The following is a 19,523-nucleotide window of genomic DNA, read 5'->3' as shown; positions in this document are numbered from 1 at the left end:
CGCGAAGAATGGGATCGTTAAAAAAGTTTGATTACACGAAAAAAAGTTGCATCGATTGCACAATTCGAGGGGAAAGAAGTTTAATCCTTGTGATTCGGCGCGAACAATCGGTAAGTAGAAAGAAAGAAAGAACGGCGGAAGGACGGAAGGACGGAAGGAAGGAAGGAAGGAAGGAAGGAAGGAAGGAAGGAAGGAAGGAAGGAAGGAAGGAAGGAAGGAAGGAAGGAAGGAAGGAAGGAAGGAAGGAAGGAAGGAAGGAAGGAAGGAAAGAAGGAAAGGAAGGAAGGAAGAAAGAAGGAAAGAAAGAGCGAGCGGAAAAATATGGGGAAAAAGAGGGGACGCATGCGCAAAGAAAAGGATACTGACGGAGCGTCTCAGTAGCAGCGAAAGTTTCCGGGAATGAAACTTCTAGGAGGACAAAGCCTCCGCGAACCTCCGCCGTTCCTCTCTTTCTCCTTTTGACCGGTGAGCTAAGGCCGCAAAGTCGAAGGCACACCGTGAACAGACGAGAACAGAGAAGAATATATTCTGAGGAGCGGAGGTAAACGCATTAATCAAACGGCGCGGCAACAGAAAGAAGCACAATCAAGAGCGGTACGAACGCGTCATTGTGAATGGCGCTCCTAGTGATAAAGGTGGCCGCGGAACACTTTCGATTTCATATCGGATGGGAATTGTGCTCGAAATGGATGTTTGCAAAGAGTATACACGTTCGCTAATCAAACACGGCTACTGCTAATTTCCCTGGTCGATTTCCGTTCGGTCGGCCTTTCGTCGAAGAAATGCGAGCAAACACGAAAAGAAGAACGACGGCAGCAGCCGGATTCCGGTACGATCATCCGTAAAATCCTGCATAGAGCATCGTGGCGTTCGTTCGCAGAGTGGACTGTTCTCTGCAACACCTGCGGTGCATGATTCTATGCATTGTTGGTGAGTGTGCGTATCGCGTATGCGTATACCTATATACCTACGTGCTACGCTTCTACCTACGTTATCAAACCAAGGGAATAACGTAGGGATTGCTGTTGTTTTTTTTCCCCTCCGAGCGTGTATGCGAATCCGTACGGGTTCCATGCATCTCGACGGATCACCTCTCCGCAGACCGTTTCACTCTCGCGATAGAACGATGGATCAACCCCGAGTTATTGCTTTGACACGATGACACGATTGTACCACGGGAACGTGATCATACTATGAATGGAGGTCTGTTATCGAGTTTACTTTTCATCTAAAGTGATCGAACGAAAGGTTGCCGATTCCAAACAAGTTAGACAGAACAAACTCTATGGGTTTCCTCAGAATCTCTTCTGGATATTATTATTATTTCTTAGAAATTCACCGTAATTGGGAGTGCCGCTGTGTTGAACCGCAGTTGAACATGCTCCAAAAGTATTGCTCTGAATTTTCTGTTACATACTACAAGGAAAGATCGGTTCTTTATGTTACGAATGTATTATGGTGTCTCGAGCAGCTCATTTGAAATCTCGAGCAGATTACCCGCAAATGTCATGCGAACTCTTGATTAAGAAGACCGCGAACGGTGTATCAGTGAAACTGGCATGAAAATGTGATGTTAAGTGGCCTCTGTGGTGTTCTACAAACGGTGCTTAACCTAACTTTTCTTCGACGCTTCTACACGGCGTTTTCTTGCGAGTAATGTTCTTTCGATAATGTACTCGTAACCAAGTGAACATGTATTAAGGAAAATTGTTGTTTATTTTCTTTCCTGTTTTTCTTCTTTTACGTTTTTACTGCGATTGTTCCTTCAACATTGTTATATATGTATATATGAATACATATATATATGTATATGTGTATGTATATGTGTACATGTATATATAAATTTTTTTTTTTAATAGTATCGAAAACCCGAGGTTTCAGACGGTAGTAAATTTGTGAAACATTCAAATTAATACTGGCACGTTTCTTCTTTTATTTCAATTTCACCTTTGAACGATAGGAACAGTTTTCACAGTACTCGTATAAACACTTTTTTAACAACATTGCATTTAACGTTTACATTCAAATCGATATGTACGTTTATTTTCATTTTTTTCCCTCCTCACCTTGATCGTGATTTTTTTGCCACCTGCCAGTGTTTGCGTACAATGTATTATTCGTTGCAGAAATATTTGTAGAGTCTATTGTTGTTCGTATTCGCGTTACATCTGTTACATTTGTTGACTGTTTGTCAATGTCCTTTTGTTTCACATTGGTCCAAACGACAAGCAATCTTAAAGCTTAGAGTACTTTATGTTCCAAGGAGTAGATTAAATGGTGCGTGAAAATATATCACATCTGCCTTTCTTAGCACTTCCAAGATTTCTGTGGAAGTTCATAATGATCGGTTATTAAACTCCAGCATACGTGCATATGGTGTTTGTTTATATATCACAACGTGCAGTGTGTTAAGACCTTACCATGGCTGTTTTTATGTGCATTATATATTAATAGTTGCATTGAACTGTTGGTGATTGCCATGGTGATACTAATGCCGAACTGTAATCTACTGGCAAATTATCGAACAGAAAAAAGAAAAGCCTGATGAAATGGATAATACAAGACACAGATGCTCTGGGAATTGATGGGTGTATGCTTTTCCTGCAGGAGACCTACAGGCAGCAGGCTAAATAATAAAATCTCAGAGCACATCTCAGCCCCAGTAACACCCCTCCATGTTTGTCTGGAGGAACAAAGAGGACCAAAACTGGGCTCTTGTGACGCCTCGGCTCGTAAGCCACAGGTACATTAAACTCTATTAATTATGCAATTCGAAAGCAACGGATAAGATAATTGGTAAATACCTTGTTTTATTCAGGCTAAAAAGTTATTTGAAAAGCAGGAAGCAGAAGAAAGGTGTAGTGAAGAAGAAGCGGAGACTGAACTTTTTAGACTCGAGGCAGAAGATTTAAAACAGAGTCATTCGAGCATGGCCAATACTATCAGTAATATGAAAATGACCAACCGCATCAAGGGACTCGTGAGCAAACGTCGCAAACGGTTTACAGAAGATGGTTTTGATCTTGATCTCACATGTATCCTTTTCATTATAACAATCAATAGTTCGAAAACTGTTTTAAATTTATAGCATAACTGTTTTATTTGTGCATTCCTTAATTGTTTACTACCGACGACAGATATCAGGGATAACTTGATAGCAATGGGTTTCCCCGCTGAAAAATTAGAAGGGGTTTATAGAAATCATATTGACGATGTTGTTAAATTCCTGGAGTCCAGGCATAAAGACCATTATAAGATTTACAATCTGTAAGTTTCGAGTTTTGCATTACGCTCGTACGATCGAATAGAACAATTGAAATGATAAAGTGACTTTCAGCTGTTCAGAGAGGACGTACGACTTTAAAAAGTTTAAACAACGGGTAGCTACTTATGCATTCGATGATCACAATCCACCGATGCTGGATCAAATAAAACCATTTTGCGATGACGTCCACCAATGGCTTTCCGAGCACCAAGAAAACGTAGCTGTAGTTCACTGTAAAGCGGGTAAAGGTCGAACAGGCGTAATGGTTTGTTGTTACCTTCTTCACACCAAACAATTTCACACAGCCACAGAAGCTCTTAATTATTATGGAACTAAAAGGACGCACGATAGGTAATTATGGTAACAACGTTTGGTAAATGTTATCTCTCGTTTGCATAGAAAAAAAAAAAAAGAATTTACTTCCGTTATTCGTTGCTCAGGAAGGGGGTAACGATACCTTCCCAGAGAAGGTACGTCGATTATTATGCCACTCTTGTAAAGGACGGTTTGAACTATCAACCGGTGAAGTTGTTGTTGCGGAAAATAGAATTAGATCCAGCACCTATATTTCACGGAGGTCAGGGATGTAAGTTTACACATGACTGAACGTATTAGTTACCCCTAGAAACTGGACGAGAAATAATACAAGATATGATAACGTGTAGTCTTGTGTTTTAGATTTGCATTGTGTGATATCCGAATCGAAAGAGAGGATATTCAGTTCGGATATAGTAGAAGTACGAAAAGGAATATCGACTGTCTGTATCCCCTTGAAACATAGCGTCGCGTTAACAGGGGACGTACGAGTGGATTTTTTTAATAGACCAAAAATGAAGCGAAAGGTAGTTGTCTCTATATATTTCAATTACGTACCGCCACATTGGAACGACAAACAGCCGATTCCTTTGTTTTATCTGTAGGAGAAATTGTTTCATTTCTGGTTCAATACATTCTTTGTACGGGACTGCTTTACGCCAGAATACGATAACGGAGAGTTACCGATCGATCGATCGACAAGGGCATTGAGTTGCGATGGCACGACTATGGAGTTGCCAATGGTAATGCCGCACGTGAAGCCTAGAACCGGATCATTGGCAAGCCTCGGACCTATGCCAGCTACACTCGTCTTAAGTATAGATAAATGGGGTTTGGATAACGCACATAAGGATAAACATCACAAAGCTTACAGTGCGGACTTTAAAGTACGTTCCGATGTTCAATTGTTCTCTTTTATTGGATACACATATATCCACCAAATAGATGATGCGTGCGAATACTTTATTCGGATCGCTCGAATGTTGCAGGTTAGCTTATTTATGCATCGAGTGGGCGGTAGTATGTCCCAAACTGTGCCAGCAACGGCAAACAGAACAGGGGAGGGTATACGAATAGGGATGGGAGGACAAGAAACTCCCAGTGAATCGAGTGAAGTGGACAGCAGCGAATGTGACACGACTGGGGATACAACCGGAGATGAAGATGGGGAATTTGGTGAGTCCTCTGCATCTCTGGTGGTGAATCACCATCCCCTTACACATAGCAGTAGCCGTACACACGTTAGTACCCACCAAAGAGCTAGTCTCAGAGAAACTGCAAAAGGTTTACTCTCGCGAGGGGAAAAAAGTAGAAGTAGCCATCGACAAAGCACTAGTAACGTCAAATGTTCTTCGGCACTCGTACGTTCAGCTACCTTAGACACATAGTAAATAGTAACTGTTTCACGTGTGTGCATATATATATACATATATATACATATATTCATATGTGTACGTATATACATATACACGTGGATGTATATACACACGTACCACACATCCACACAAGCAGACACACACACACACACACACACACACACACACACACACACGTTTTGTTTATAGCTTTGTACTTAAAATTACTTTCAGTTCTCTGAACTGGCATTCAAGCTTTACAAGTTTACGATGAAGATAAACATTTTGTACTATTAGCTTTTTGTTATGCCAGCATGAAATGCCAAGCATTCGACCACATTGAAATGCATTGACTCTTACTTTTACCGTTCGGCGGTGAGCAACGTTGTACATGTACCGTAGATCGAATCGATGTCGCTTGGAAAACGTAGATATTTTAAATCAAACACACACACAGCGTTAACCGTGTTCGAGTAACGATCCCGATTAGAGGACGCGATCTAACGGATGATTCTTTTTGTTTTCGTTAAGAAAAGAAAAAGAAAATTAGAAAAGAAAACACACGAACTTTCGATGTACACATCGCGCACCTGTTTTCTGTTTCCTCCCCCAAATCCGACGGGGCAGTTTTGTTCGTAGGCCGAGTCTTTGAAGAAAAAAAAAAAGAATTGTATTATAGCGCGAGAGCCAGTCGAGGGACTCGTTCGATTTCTGTTTAACAGAAAGATTCTCGTGTCGATCGAACGATTGATTTTAATTTCGAAGGGCGTTGTTGTCCTTAAGGATCGCGTACGGCCGGATTATTTTCATATTGACGCGTCATATATCGCAATTAAAGATTCCATTCAATGTTCCGACTGAAAGCTAAAAAAACTCGGCAACCGAGACATTGCATGTTTCTTTAGTAGCGTGTTTGCCAGATGTTATTTATTCTTTGCATAAATGATAAGTGTCCGAGGAATTCGACTGCTTATATGACTTTCAACGATAATTATTATTTTCGGTACACACCCACGTTAGACGTAATTTTTACTCTGTACGGTTTATCTATTTTTCTCTCTCTCTGATTCAATTCTCTCCAAGTATTTCGCTTCGTTGATCGTTTTATTATTATCGTCCGTAACGGAATAGTCGAATGTTATATTAGATAAGAGAATTATTAGCATCGAAATCGAGGTGAATCGTCGAGTTTTGCGTGAACGCAATTTTATACGATATAAATGACGTACTATGTACGAAAACTAGTATTTTGTTTTGGAAGTTGTGCGATAAAACCAGTTTGCGGAAACAGTTGACTAACGTAAGAGAAAAAAAAAAAAATAAGAGTATAGGAGCAGCAGCAAACGGCGCGGGGTCATTTTGTATGTATTTACCTATGTACATACATACTCGTCTATCGGTTCCGTCGATCGAGCTTCCATACTCGATCGCGTAGCGAACAGCGCGGGCAAACGAATGAAATATATTCCGATTCTCTCTGTATTCCTCTGGATCATTCATCGGTCGGTTGATTCGGGAAACGGCGAAGCTGATTTCCGGAATTCGTAGATGTGCGAACGGTTATCGTCGAACCTTGTAAGATAACGTTCGCGTGTGCAGAAAATTTCATTATTTCGATCGTTTTAACGGAACCATGTTAAATGTCAACAGGCTGTGCAATTTTCGAAATTTTTATTCCTCGGTGTCTGTTCAATTGTGATTTCTGTATCGTTGCCAAGGTACAGCTCGTTTCGAATAAACTACCAACACCGTATCATGTTAAACAATATGATCGCGATGAAACGTAACCACGGTCTGTCTTTAAACATTCGAAAGTCACGCGATCGAGTATAAATTAGATCTTTCCTTTTCTTCTCTTCACTCTTCTCTTCTCTTTTCTTTCTACTTTCTCTTCCTTCTTTTTCCCCTTACCTTCGCCATTTTCTTTCTTCTTATCCGTTCGCGCAGGCAGAAACAATTTTCGCCAAACAACGTATAATTACCAATGAAATCCCCGCGGTCGATACGCGCGGACATCCAACGACACCGTAAAATTCCGTTTTAAAGAAGCGGTCTTAAAACGGACATTTCGCGGGTCGTTCGTCTCGTGGATTCGTCGAAGCGATCATCCGTATCGCACGCGTGGGGATTTTCAAACGAAACGTTGCGCCGAACGAAGATGGAAGGAAGAAAAGGCGACTGTCCGTTGAAAGACGAAGATACGAAACAGACGCGTTTCTCTTCGCTGCAATTCGTTTCTCCGATTGTAATTCGATGTCGCGCACGCTACTTTGTACACAGTCAATTAGCAAATTCTGTACATGGGTATCGTGTCACGATAATACGAGTCGTAGGTCGTTATCGTTTCAATTATAATGAGAGTTCTCTTTCGTAACTTTCGTCTTCGTTGCAGCCCATCTATCAAGAGTGCACGCTAATCTGCATTTCTTTATCACACCCCTCTCCCCCCCTGCCCCTCTCTTCGCCCCCTGCCCCTCACCGCCTTTGTTTTTCTGGCATTCTGTCTCTCGCGATAGAGTTTTCAAATTGCAAGCAGTAACGTCCCCGTTGTTTTCTCATACGTTTCTTATAGATTCAATCCGAAAGATCGGTAGACACGAAATTTCTGTTCCTTTTGGTTCTTTCTCTTCGAGTAACCCGTTCTCGGAACGAGCGATAAAGTGAAATTTTTATGCGCTTTCGAACTGGGTGGTAGGCGGTGAACGTATTGGAAAAATAATGCGAAAGATTATAAACGCGTCCCGGTCCCGGTCAGCGAGTGCGTCCCTAGAGCCGCCGATACAGCGTTTACACGTTGATAATCGTCGTTCTCTGCGAGTGTATAAAAGAAAACGAAAACGTTGGAGCAACTTTGGATTATCTTTGAAACGCGAGGGGCTTGCTTTTCGAGTACTCGTCGAAAACTGTATCGCGTGGTCCGTAGTTCCTTCTCGAATCTTTTATCCGTTTTAGACCGTAGCGCTTGAACACGCGTCACAGTTTTCTTCGTTTCAACGAACGGACGCATGAGTATAGAAGTTGAATAAAAGAATAAAAAAGAAAAAAAAAGAAAAGAAAGAACAAAGTGCCTGACCACTTTTCTAGTTCACGGTAAGGATATTTCGAACGCCACCGTTAACCTTTGTTACACCGTTAGGTACATGAAAACTTGATATCGAACGCCGTATACGATTTAACTTTATCCTGATTAGAGTATCGTTGCATGTTAATAGTTGATACTCGTAGTTTTGCAAGTTTTTATAACTCGTCTGGAATATGTAAAATTGATACACACACCATTTCTATCTTGTATTGTGTAACGATTATTTTGTGATACTATTATACTTCTCATTATTAAGTGTACTGCTGTTATACATTTATTCTTATTAATTATTATTATTACCACTACTATTACTATTATTACTGCTACTACAACTCCTCTTCCTACTGCTACTACTTCTACTACTACTATTACTACTACTATTACTAATACTACTACTACTACTACTACTACTACTAGTACTACTACTACTACTATACTACTACTGTTGTTATTGTTGTTGTTATTATTATTACTATCACCATCGTCGTCATTATCATCACCACCGTCACAATTATTATTTTCATTTCTGCGACTAGTATCAATATTACTATTACCGTTATGTTTATTATTGCAAGTGTTATTGTTGCTTTATTACCTCAACAGTATCACTTATAGAGATATCTAATTCTGTAACTGCTATCACTATCACTTCTCCTATTGCCGCTATTACTATCACTACTACTATTACCACTACTACTATTACTACTACTACTACTACTACCACTACTACCACTACTACTACTACTTCTACTATAATTATCGCTAATAAAGCGTCAACGGTTTTCAAATACAGTTTTACGTTATGAATACATACCTGTAACATATACTTTAATTTATCCATATGTGCATAGACATACACATCCGAATGGTAAAGTAGCGTATTCGTAGTGTATTCTATTTTCGTTTTCCCACGCGCCGCGACACCCAAGTTTCACTGTTATCGTCGAACAGTTTTCCCGGTACGCTTGATCCGACGATCCCCTGCCCCGTTTATCTGGCTCGCAGAAAAATTTTCGATTACCGCCGCTCTCGAACAAGTGAAACACGACCCGTCGTGTTCTCGGTTTCAGGAAAATTTCGAGGTACCGTACAAAAGACACGATACTCCTTCGCATTCCACGCGAGAGTCGAGCGAATCGTCATTCGCGACGCGTCGTAACGTCCCGTCCTTCCGAAACGTCGAATTACGTGTATGTCGCATGCATCGAAACAGACGTGTTTCGCTCTTTCCGCCGGCTCCCTCAAAGTCATCGTTTCACGGCGGTCTCTTTAATTCCCTCTTCGAGTCACGTAACCGCTCGAACGATTTCGCGGCCCGTTCCCCCGGGATCGACGGAGGTACCGCGATGCACCCGGCCGTCCTCTTCTTTCCTTGATTTTGCATGCGAGAATGCATTGGCGTAGCGCACAGTATGCCGTTCACGCGTCGAAAAGCTCGGTGGAAAACTGTACACGGTGGAGGCAGGAGTGCGTTCGGTCCGCTCGAGCGTTTTCAGCGGTTACGGACCGGACGGAATCGGCCGTGGAACCGAAATCGACGTCGAACGGATTCGTACGCGCGAGAATCGAAACGCCGCGGAAACGGGGCTGCGACCGGGAAGAAACGGAACTCGACCGAGAGAGGTCACTTCGTCCTCCACCGTATTGTACACGTTGCTGTCTTTACATCCTCTTAAACGTAGAATCGAATTATAACGATAAACGTATACGACGACTGACCAAACTGACCAATTTGTGTCTCTGTGTGTCTGTTCACTTCTAGTGGACATGGACCAACGAGTCGGCCGGTACCGCCTTCTCTCGAACGGAGGAACGATAGACGTTTTGTGAGTTCATCGCCAGTCATCCATACATGGGAACACCACCTTTCTACCTTGGTACCGCGCGAACTTTCGTTTTCCAACTGTACCAACTGTATCGACTGTATCGCGTGTGCCGTTACGTCGTTCGACCGGAGTTCGCTGAACGATACATAGAACGTTGCCACGACGCTGTCACGTCGCATGAAACGATGCCCCGAACCAACGAATCGTCTCGGAACTCGAGCACTCTTTTTTTCTCTCAACTCCACACGTGTTACCATTTCGTTCTTCCGACTTTCCGACTGATCCGCACCCTCTTCGTTCCCATTTCCTTTCCCTAACTCTCTCTCTCCCTCTCTAGCATGTCGCTGTTTTACACTCACACACACATACACAGACATTCTCACTCTCTCGTTATTAAGCGAAAATGTAAGATGATTCGTGTATCATCGGTTACCATCAACCCGGCATCGTCGAGAATCGACGATCAGACGTTAACCCGCACGCGAAATACGTTCTATGTAACGTTCCTTCCATGTTTTTCTGCCGTCGATCGGTTAAACTCGAGAAACTAGTAGAGTTCCGTCTGTAACGCGGTCGCAGGGTGTTCATCAGCCGTGCCCGAGCGATCGCGTTGGTCGGTTGACGATCGACGAAACTGTCTTTCGTAGGTAACGCGTCCAGATGGAATCGTATCCCGTTCAAAGAGGAATAGGTATTTTCGTAACGTCGGTAGATCGTAAATTCGCGGCGGCGGCGGCAGCGGCGGCGATGACGACGATAGCAAGCGTGACTGCGACTACGACTGCGACTACGACTGCAATAATAGCACGCCGAACGGCAACGGTAACGAATAGAACGATAATGATAACAGCGATGACGCTCGTCGACGATAGCGATCGCGGCTAGAGCAAAAATCCTGGTATCAGGCCAAGCGAAGTGCGTGTGCACGCTGTAAACGGAGAAACGTCGCGTCGATAGGGTCGTCGCCGTTATCGGTACTCGTCCGATTCACGATAAACCTGTACCTCTCCGAAGAATGGCTACGGTTTGCCGAGCGCACGGAACGGAGGATCCCGAGGAGCGCGAGACGTGCTCGACAGCAAAGCCGACGTCGACGCCGACGCCGATGCCGACGCAGACACCGTCCTTCCCGACGAGTTTACCGATTTCTTCGATGCATCGCGCCGCGACAGCCCGATTTCCCTTCTCGTCCCGCGGTCGTCGTCGGGTTCCCCTCGCGATCACGCGTTCGTTGAAACGAGAACCCGCGTCCGCGATTCGGATCGCGGGCGCCGCGAGAGTATAAGAGAGCGCGCGATGTTCCTAGAGTTATAACGGAACCGAGGACAACTGCGAAAAGAGTGCTCGGTCGAGCCGATGTCGAAGCGGAAGCGTGTAACATATGTATGTAAAATGAGCGTGAACGCGCGGGATGTGTCACGAAGCGAGCGAATTCGCGGCGAGCGAGCAAAACCGGGTCCCGTTTCGCGGGGAGCGGCGAGAGCCACGACGAAACGGAGACGCTTGGGTCCAGGTTGCGATTGTTCGGAGGACGAAGCGACTCGACCGTTTCATCGCGGACGCGATCGTCGACCGAAAGCGTAGGGCGACAACCGATTTCCCTTGGGAGCATCCGCGTCCCGCCGAGATCCATCGCGCGGTTCAACTGTTCAGGTCCCGTTGTAGAGAAACGTTCGGCGGACCAGCGAGTTCGGCTGGCGCGACGGCGAACGATCGACGGACATGATTATTTTAGCGTCACGCCCCGCCCGGAACCGAGTCCTTCCAAAGAGAGAGAGAGAGAGAGAGAGGATACGATCTCGAGAGCGAGCACGAGTAGAAAATGGAATCTGGACGCTTCGCGACGAACGGTGTTGTTCGCTCGAGCGACTTATCGGACGTACCTCATCGCTCGCGGACGTGATCTTCCCAGCGTAACAATATGGATTTAATTAGAGTTAGTTTACGGTACGATAAATACGTTAGTACGCAATTCACGTAAGGATGTCGATAGCATGTGTTGGAAGGAACGCATTCCCACGGGTTCGAGTTAAGTTCAATAACGCGCGTACCCCTACGTTCCATTTTTCTGTTGTCGGAACGAGGCACCCTTCGCGAGATAACGAACCGACGAGAAGAACGAGAGGATAGAGAATTGAGCGAAGCCGGGAAGGGATGGAACGGATAGAGAAGGTGTAGAGGAGGGGAGGAGGAGGAGGAGGAGGAGGAGGAGGGAGGGAACGAAGAAGAAGAAACGAATCGGTCGGGGATCGAGCCGCGGAAACGGAGGAAAGAAACGCGAGAGCGAGCGATAGTCTCCGCGAGAGTAGAACGGGCCAACCGATCGGATTACGAGTCGTCCAAACGGATTAGTAAATTTACCTCGTTCGAAGAGTTTTTAATTACATCGCGCTCGCGGATCGTCGAACTCGAACGTCGACGGTCCACCGGGCGATCGTCGCAATCCTTCGTCTCTTGTTTTTGTTCTCCACCCGCCGAAAACTAAACCCAAGGTAAACTTACTAATATACGTTCCTTTTAACCCTTGAACGATAATAGCAATACGTACGCGCGATATCGTTAGCCCGCGCGATACGTACACGCTTCTCGAACGTATTTTTTCTCGTACGGAGTCCACGAATACCGTTTTATAAGTGACACCTTTTAAGATTAACTTTTATATGTTTCATGCGGAATGTTCGAAAATATAAATAAGATGCATTATTTTCTCTGTGATAATTATATGCGAGCAAACTGTCCAAACTTGTCCCCTTCCAACCGACCGTTTTGCTTTCGATTCTTTGATTTGTTCTTCTTTTTTTTTTTTTTATTTCTTTCTTTCTTTTCGTTTGAACGTCGAGCATCGGAGAACTGTCGGTTTAGCTTCCTTCCCATGTTCGAGTCTCGACGGATTCTCGTCCTGGGAAGGACAGCTTCGTGGAAAACAGGGGAGAAGGAAAGGTGAGAACGCGAGAGCGCGGAATCTCGAGAAACGTGGAAACGAAACGAGAGGAAACGTGACGTGGGTAGCATCTCTGCGACTGTCGATTAATCCACCGATCGCTCGCTCGCTCTCTTTCTCTCCCCGCCCTCTCTCCTTCCCGGCGTGTCCCGCTTTTGGTCGCGTGCGCCCTTCTTCGCGTTCGCGACTCGAACTCTTCCCTCCACCCCCGCCCCCCAAATTGCGAATGAGATTTTTTCACGAACTGACGCTGACTCTGCTTACAGGGGAGTCGACGTATTTGTGACTTTGAAACTAACTCCGGCATGGATCGATCCGAGCTAAACTCCTTTCAGAAACGGTCCACCTGACAGCACGTACACGATATCGATCGGTAACCAACGAATTCAGCCTACGTCTGCCAGTCCATCGCTACGCACGTACAATACGTATTAACCGCCGCATCCCTCTCCCCGTTGCGGCTGGGATATCATTTTTCGAGCTTGTTGTTGCGTTTCATTTTTATCTTCTTAATTATGCTTATCGTTTGTAAGATACATGTTTATCTTCGTTGACGCAGCGCGTCCATACAAACACCTGCGTTCGAACACGACACGAGCGGACAAACAGCGAAAACGGATACGATTCCGGAAGATCGCGTTCGCCTTGGAACTTCGCTTGGTTTCGCTCTCGACGATTAATGTACCAACCACACGCGTTACCGACTTGACTTTCTTTTGTTTCTTTTTTTTTTTAGTTCATCGAGATTCTCGATACGCGTCGTCGAAACACGCGTGTCGTTACGATTTTTTTTACACCAAGAACAATGGTCGTGTCGCGCTCGACTCCGATCCAACGTTTAACTTCGTTTCGAACCTTCTCCGTTTCTTGTAGACATTGTAGATCGTTTTACTCGTTTCAACGGACCAGCTTCTGTTCACCTTTTCACCCTTTCATCCGTGCGAACGATACTCGACGGTCTCCTTCTTCGAAACTCGAGCGTGAACCACGTTTCCGCGGAACTTTGTTCGACCCTTCTGCGAGTCCCTTGAGGGTCGGGGCGACTTAGCTAGGAAGCGATGCGAAACGAAACGAAACGAAACGAAACGAAACGAAACGAAACGAAAAGAAACGAAGCGAAGAAAATATACGCTTATCGAGGCGATATTTCCTGCGTCCGGAAGCTTTACTGGGACCAATAAATTTGCTTTTAAGTTTTCGCGTGCTATTGGATAGAAATTGTAAATGTAGTCGACTACCGCAACGTCTATTTATGAAAATTTTAATTTTCTCAACGAACAAAGTACAAAGTAACACGACCGGATCTCAAGCGTTTGCCTTTTAAGAGTACGTATACTTAAGGTGTTTTGTACGATCGATGCCGAGGGGGATCGATTAGAAAGACTTTCTCGAATTGTACGCGAAAAACGCACGTTCGTTCGATGGTAATTCGCTCGCGATCGAAGGCACGCCGCGCGCGTTTAATCTGTTGTGTGTGTGTGTGTACTCCTTCTCGACGATCTTCGACACCACTCAGTTTTATTTAGAAACAACACTTTGTGTAGAGCTTGTGTTACAAAATATTACAGGCACACCAGCTGTGTCGCGTACGCGGCGAATTGCACAGAGTTAGGCCGCCCGACACACCGAGAACGAGAACTTTTTGCGGAGTAAAAAAAAAAAAGAAAGAACGTCACCTCGTTCGTTCACGGAACACGATCATACACGGTGTATGCCTTTCCTACGATCGCGAGAACGGAATAGCCGGCGGAACTATTCGCCTCCGATTTCACGACTGTTTAGATTAAATTCATTCAATCGACGCGTCTCGATCGACGGTCAAAGTGGTCAGGTGCGGCGAATCGGACGATTTCGAATACTCGGCAAAGCATGGCGGTATTCTCGAAAGGAGGCGGCGTTACAACCTGTAAAGTAAGAAATATCGTACAATACAAGAAAAGTACAAGCTCTTTCTACGGTAGAATCGTAGCAACGGCGGACGTTTCTTTTTCACCTTGGTCACACTCTCTTACTCTCTCTCTCTCTCTCTTTCTGTTTCTCTCGGGCCGCGTCGCGCGCGACCGGTCGTTCCGCGCTCTACCTTCCCCTGCCTCGTCCTCGATTGAATCCGCCCCTTCCTCGACCGGTGACCTTGCCCTTGGGCGGCGGAGACTTCGGCCTGAGAGCTTCGATGCGTTCGGTGCAACCTGTGGTGATCTGGCCGTTGGCGAAGTAGCTGGTGTACAGGTCCGCGTTGAAGTTTGTGTTCGTCAGCTCGGGTCCCACGGTTAGCCACCCTGGCCGGATAGTAGTGTCGCGGCCGAACAAGTGCAACCTGCGAACCACCGATACGATACTCGCTCCGTTCGATCGCCGTCGACTCGTCTAGCTCCTTACCGTCGTCTGCCGAGGCAGAAGTGCTCGATTATATGGAAAATCTCCACGGGCTTCTCTATAGACCCGTACTCCGGCTCCTCCGATATGATCAGGTCGATGTCCACGTTGGCGTGGATGAAATCTCCGTCGGTGGATCGTCTGACAGTCCCTTTGATCCCCATCAGGCAGTGCTCTTTAGTCCTCTGCAGCACGGCTTTGCTATCCAGATTCTTGCTGTGACCGGGATTGTCGATGTTGGTGCGAATCCAGCAAATGTCCTCGCACCGCCTGAAACCCCACTTCCGGAGGCAGAAGCGTCCCATGTCCAAACCGTCGCTGCTGCCGCACCAGAGAAACACGAAGCTTCGGTTCGCCGCTACTTCGCCGATGTCCAGTTCCATTATCTGCGAACGGGACGGTGTACAGATGGTATAATCGCTGCCCAACGGAGTTGGGCATGCCGCAGCTCGAGATGAACTCATATCGGCATGTGACTTAGTCATAACGATGGGCCTGATGTTATTGGCCTCTTTCCTTGGCGGAACATAACTTCCGTGAGGTCGTTATGCCCGCGGGACGGTGTACAGTGAAGTTAATCGAATCGTGTCGGACCAACGGACGCCCCGTTGCTACTCACTTGATCCCAGTTCCAGAGCTGGACGTTGGTCGCGCCGCAAGTACGCTGGTACTCCTCGAGAGGAGGCTCGATCAGTATCACGTCGAACTTGCAATTCAGCTCTTTCAAATTGTACGAGAGCAAGTCCGTTTTCAGGTACATGGGCGGAGTGGCGGTCTCCGCTATCAAGTCGTCCTTTAGTTTGATCAGTTCGCGCAGTTTCGGGTACTCCTCGAATCGGTCCGCGAGACCCACGTCTCTGATGAAGTTCTGCGGCCGTTGGCCAGTGTCGATGAAATGCTGGCAGTAATCGTTGTGAGGATTCGACGATTGTGTACCCTGCAACCGTTCGACTCGATTACTTTTCCATCGGCTAAGATTAACACGTTGACTTCCATGGTGATCACCGGAGCTTCCAAATTACTTGAAAACAATTGTAACTCAAGATAACTGGCGTCGAATGAAAATGTTTAATAAGGCAACTAAGTTGATAATAGTGTAACGCAAACGTTGCAACGCCGAACAATTCATAAGTATTCCTACTTTTCTTTGCTACCAAAGACAAACTCTATGGGAAAACGCTTAAGATTTTCGTGGCGCTTAACGTGTTAAGGGGTTAAGCAACTGATAGGTAATTCAGCTTCATCTGCTGACGGTTTCGTATATTTCATAGAATCTCCATCCGCAAAGGGTTAAACGTAAAGCAACCGTACCTTGAGAAACGTCGAGGAGTCCTTGTAAACGATCTCGTCGGTCGGCGCGGCGTCATTTTTCGAATCTTTCGCGCCATTCACCGACCTCTCGGACACCGACCTCTCACGCTTTCTCTGCGAGTCGTCCACATCGGTTCCCAGAATCTGTCGCAGCTCGTCCACGCTGGAGACCCCCAGCTACGAGGAAAAATGCTTTATCGGGTGTCCGCTGAACCATAACCTTAAAAACGTGACAGTGGCGAGACGGAGTTAACCGGCGAATCTTTCCTCACCGTTTGCGCCAGCAGTTTCTTCCGTTTCTGCGAACGCTCGCGGAGAGTTTGAAGCATCGCTTACTAGAAGTTTCCTCCGCGAAGAACAGCTGGCAGAATTTCATGTGTCGCGGGGATTCCTTGGCGCTCGCCGCTTGTCGTTCGGCGCATCGATGCAACGCGGTTTCCGGTTCGAGGGAATCGTTCGCGAACACGACGTCGAAGCGCTAATTCTCTGGGCCGGATCACTCGCTTCGAAACTTTTACGATTAGCGAATCGCTCACTATGGAACGCGAAGAGAATAACAACACGCGTCTGACGCGACTACGACCTTATCCCTGACTTCGATATAGTCATAGACAGTACGAATGTAGACGGGATACCGTCGTTCTCGGCGGTTCTCCAAACTGCCTTACCCACGAATTTTACAGATTACTGATTAGTGTTCTCTTTTGAGGCTGATTAATAGGTTCAGTGCCACGTGGACCGTATATGGTAGGATTTCTGTAAGAAAATAAAAAATATAAACAATATCGAGACGTATGCAAGTCAATATTTCATTAAAAAGATCGATATAATTTATAAGCAACATAGAATCGACATTTCCGTGGCACGGAACGTATTAAGTATCGACCCTTTGCGGATTTTTCGAAATATTCAAAATCCTCAGCAAAGATTACGTTGAAATACAGAGTAAAGAGGGAGCTATCAGTCTCTTATGCGAATAATTACATTTTATACTATTAATTCTATACCTTGAATACAAAAATTCCACGTCTCAAAAATGTCGACGTTCCTCAAAGAGTTAAATAAACCGCACATCTATTTTCCAATATTCAAATCAAGAATACCTAACACTAGCAAACTGAACAGCAAAACGGTGAACAAAGGAACTACGTAACACTGCAAAAGTACGTCGGTCACGTCGAATCCCTGAAACCGTATTAAAATACAACGCGTGTCAGGTCTACATTGATACCTATTCCACGCTTTGACCGCTGCAGTGCTGCCCCTCGCGACGCACCGTGCGACTAATGGCGTCATGGCGTTCCACCGCGCGCAATCTTCCAAAACGTCGACGATGGACAGGAAAAGTTCGGATTTCATTCGGACAGCGTCTGCAGCGGACCCGTATGCGATGAACGGTAAACGAAACGCCCCTTTGCTTTCTTTCGCTTCGTTTTTCGTCCTCCGTCGAGGAAGAGAGAGGCGAGAAAGGAAATATGCGTCGCAACGCATCGAGTGGTCGGTTGTAATTGTTCTGATTTGTTTCGAATCGCGATCGGTTACTCGGCCGAGCCGCATAGCTGCCCGGGAGAGAGGGACGGCGCAGAGCATCGAGAGCGAAAGTCGCGAGCGGCGCGAAAGAAATGAGCGCGGCGTGAAAGCGCGACTCGCGCCGCTAGGAAATGAACGTGACGAGGCGGACGACAGCCGGGCGCGGGGCGACACGGCTGGAGCGTGACCGGGGGCTGGTAACCTTAACACATTGCGTGCCGGCTAATTTTCAGAAAACGATGCCGATTTTATGTGAAATCAATTTGTATTAACTGTTTGCACTCGGAAGTCTTTCGCTGGGAATGTTCAAGTTTCTGATGAACTATAGACGACACCCTTTAACCCTTTGCGGTCCAAAGTGCTCTTGGTTTCTCGCTTTAAGGTTCACGTCGACGTTAGTTCATTCGATTACAGCTTAATATGACGCTCTATTTATTTATTCGTTTTCATCGATTTATTTATCTCGTTTCAGTTTGATTTGTTTAGTGTTTTGTTTAGAAGGTTTATTAGATTGAAGGGAATATTATAATAGACGAGACTGTCACCGAAAAAGTGTTAGTAGCGAACTCGTTAACACGTTGAACGCCGCACGATTCCATGGAGCATAATACTGGAAATGGAAGAGCTATAATGTAAAATCATTTGATTGAATTGCATTGTCATCGTTGCAGGTTCATCTAGCTGAATGTCTAGAAATAGAAATGTTTCCAAACAGTCATGGTTTAATCAAGTGGACTACAGTAATTTGATTTGGCTGTGGTCACCGGTGACCCTATGGCATTCAAACATGTAGCGTGTTAACAGGTTTGCTACTAGTGTCACAGATTTCTGACGGCTGTAATGCCATACTTTACATAATGATTTACATAATGATTGAAGAAGATATAATTAAAGAGTCACTGAAATATGCAGTGCTAGGTTTACTCAGCGAAAAAGGCGTTAACAGGTTGGCTACCAGTGCCACGAGCATCTTAAGCATATTTTCCCATAGAGCTTTCCTTTCATAGCAAAGGAGAGCAGGAACGATTATTAACTACTCAGCGTTACAATGTTAGCATCACGCTATCATCAAGTTAGTTAACATCTTCATTCCACATCGATCATCTTATACGTTACGATTGTTTTCTAGTCATTCAACAGCGTCGGTCACCAGTGACTGACATGGCGCTTAACGCGTTAACCGATAGATTAAGCTACTTTCAAGCTTCCGCCGACTTTCCAGGTATTTTCATACTATTTCTTTGCGTTCCCCTGTTCCGACGCGTACCACGTTCTTTGACACATGTCTGACAACGAATGTTTCCTTACAGAAATTCCGCGTGTACCATAAATGGTACACGGAGCGTGTTAGCCGGAGCGGGCAAACGAGACGGAGAACCGGGAGTTAGGCACGTCGGCGTCGCACGGCTCCACGACGGAAACACGGCCGCGACGACGAATGGGATAGGCGGATTAAACCCGTGATAATCGGCGTGGATCGGTAGGGATCGGTGGTAATCGTTTACCGAAAACCGAGGCACCATGG

At 45.5% G+C, this 19,523-nt stretch overlaps 2 protein-coding genes across 14 annotated transcripts; one reads left to right on the top strand and one right to left on the bottom strand.

Moving 5' to 3' along the window:
- Positions 1 to 203: 203 nt before the first annotated feature.
- Positions 204 to 19,472, top strand: Pten (phosphatase and tensin-like protein). 11 transcript variants are annotated; one of them, XM_031993792.2, is made up of 11 exons: positions 981 to 1,653; positions 2,608 to 2,743; positions 2,819 to 3,035; positions 3,138 to 3,267; positions 3,338 to 3,616; positions 3,706 to 3,851; positions 3,944 to 4,107; positions 4,186 to 4,467; positions 4,570 to 4,756; positions 19,128 to 19,220; positions 19,309 to 19,472. In XM_031993792.2, exons 1-11 carry the CDS (start codon positions 1,571 to 1,573, stop codon positions 19,326 to 19,328), a joined length of 1,737 nt encoding a protein of 578 aa, XP_031849652.2. In that variant the 5' UTR covers positions 981 to 1,570; the 3' UTR covers positions 19,329 to 19,472. The 11 variants fall into 11 exon arrangements, 10 of the variants coding, with proteins under 10 accessions (XP_031849634.1, XP_031849650.1, XP_076227990.1 ...); XR_012999656.1 differs by lacking the exons at positions 19,128 to 19,220; positions 19,309 to 19,472 and adding exons at positions 9,780 to 12,335; positions 13,051 to 14,752 and having other exon boundaries at positions 985 to 1,653; XM_076371875.1 differs by lacking the exon at positions 19,309 to 19,472 and having other exon boundaries at positions 979 to 1,653; positions 19,128 to 19,290.
- Positions 14,030 to 17,096, bottom strand: Mettl14 (methyltransferase like 14). Of its 3 annotated transcripts, none has more exons than XR_012999659.1 (6): positions 16,741 to 17,096; positions 16,469 to 16,645; positions 15,777 to 16,094; positions 15,161 to 15,543; positions 14,797 to 15,098; positions 14,030 to 14,688 (listed from the first exon to the last, which is right to left on the bottom strand). XR_012999659.1 is itself a non-coding variant. In XM_031993798.2 (5 exons), exons 1-5 carry the CDS (start codon positions 16,795 to 16,797, stop codon positions 14,861 to 14,863), a joined length of 1,173 nt encoding a protein of 390 aa, XP_031849658.1. In that variant the 5' UTR covers positions 16,798 to 17,096; the 3' UTR covers positions 14,030 to 14,860. The 3 variants fall into 3 exon arrangements, 1 of the variants encoding a protein (XP_031849658.1); XR_004236649.2 differs by having other exon boundaries at positions 14,778 to 15,098; positions 16,741 to 17,095; XM_031993798.2 differs by having other exon boundaries at positions 14,030 to 15,098.
- Positions 19,473 to 19,523: the final 51 nt, after the last annotated feature.

The sequence above is a fragment of the Nomia melanderi genome, chromosome 11 (assembly GCF_051020985.1).
Source record: "Nomia melanderi isolate GNS246 chromosome 11, iyNomMela1, whole genome shotgun sequence".
Taxonomy (NCBI): Eukaryota; Metazoa; Arthropoda; class Insecta; order Hymenoptera; family Halictidae; genus Nomia; species Nomia melanderi.
Note: the sequence above shows the minus strand (reverse complement) of the source record. Positions and strands in the feature narration are given on the sequence as shown.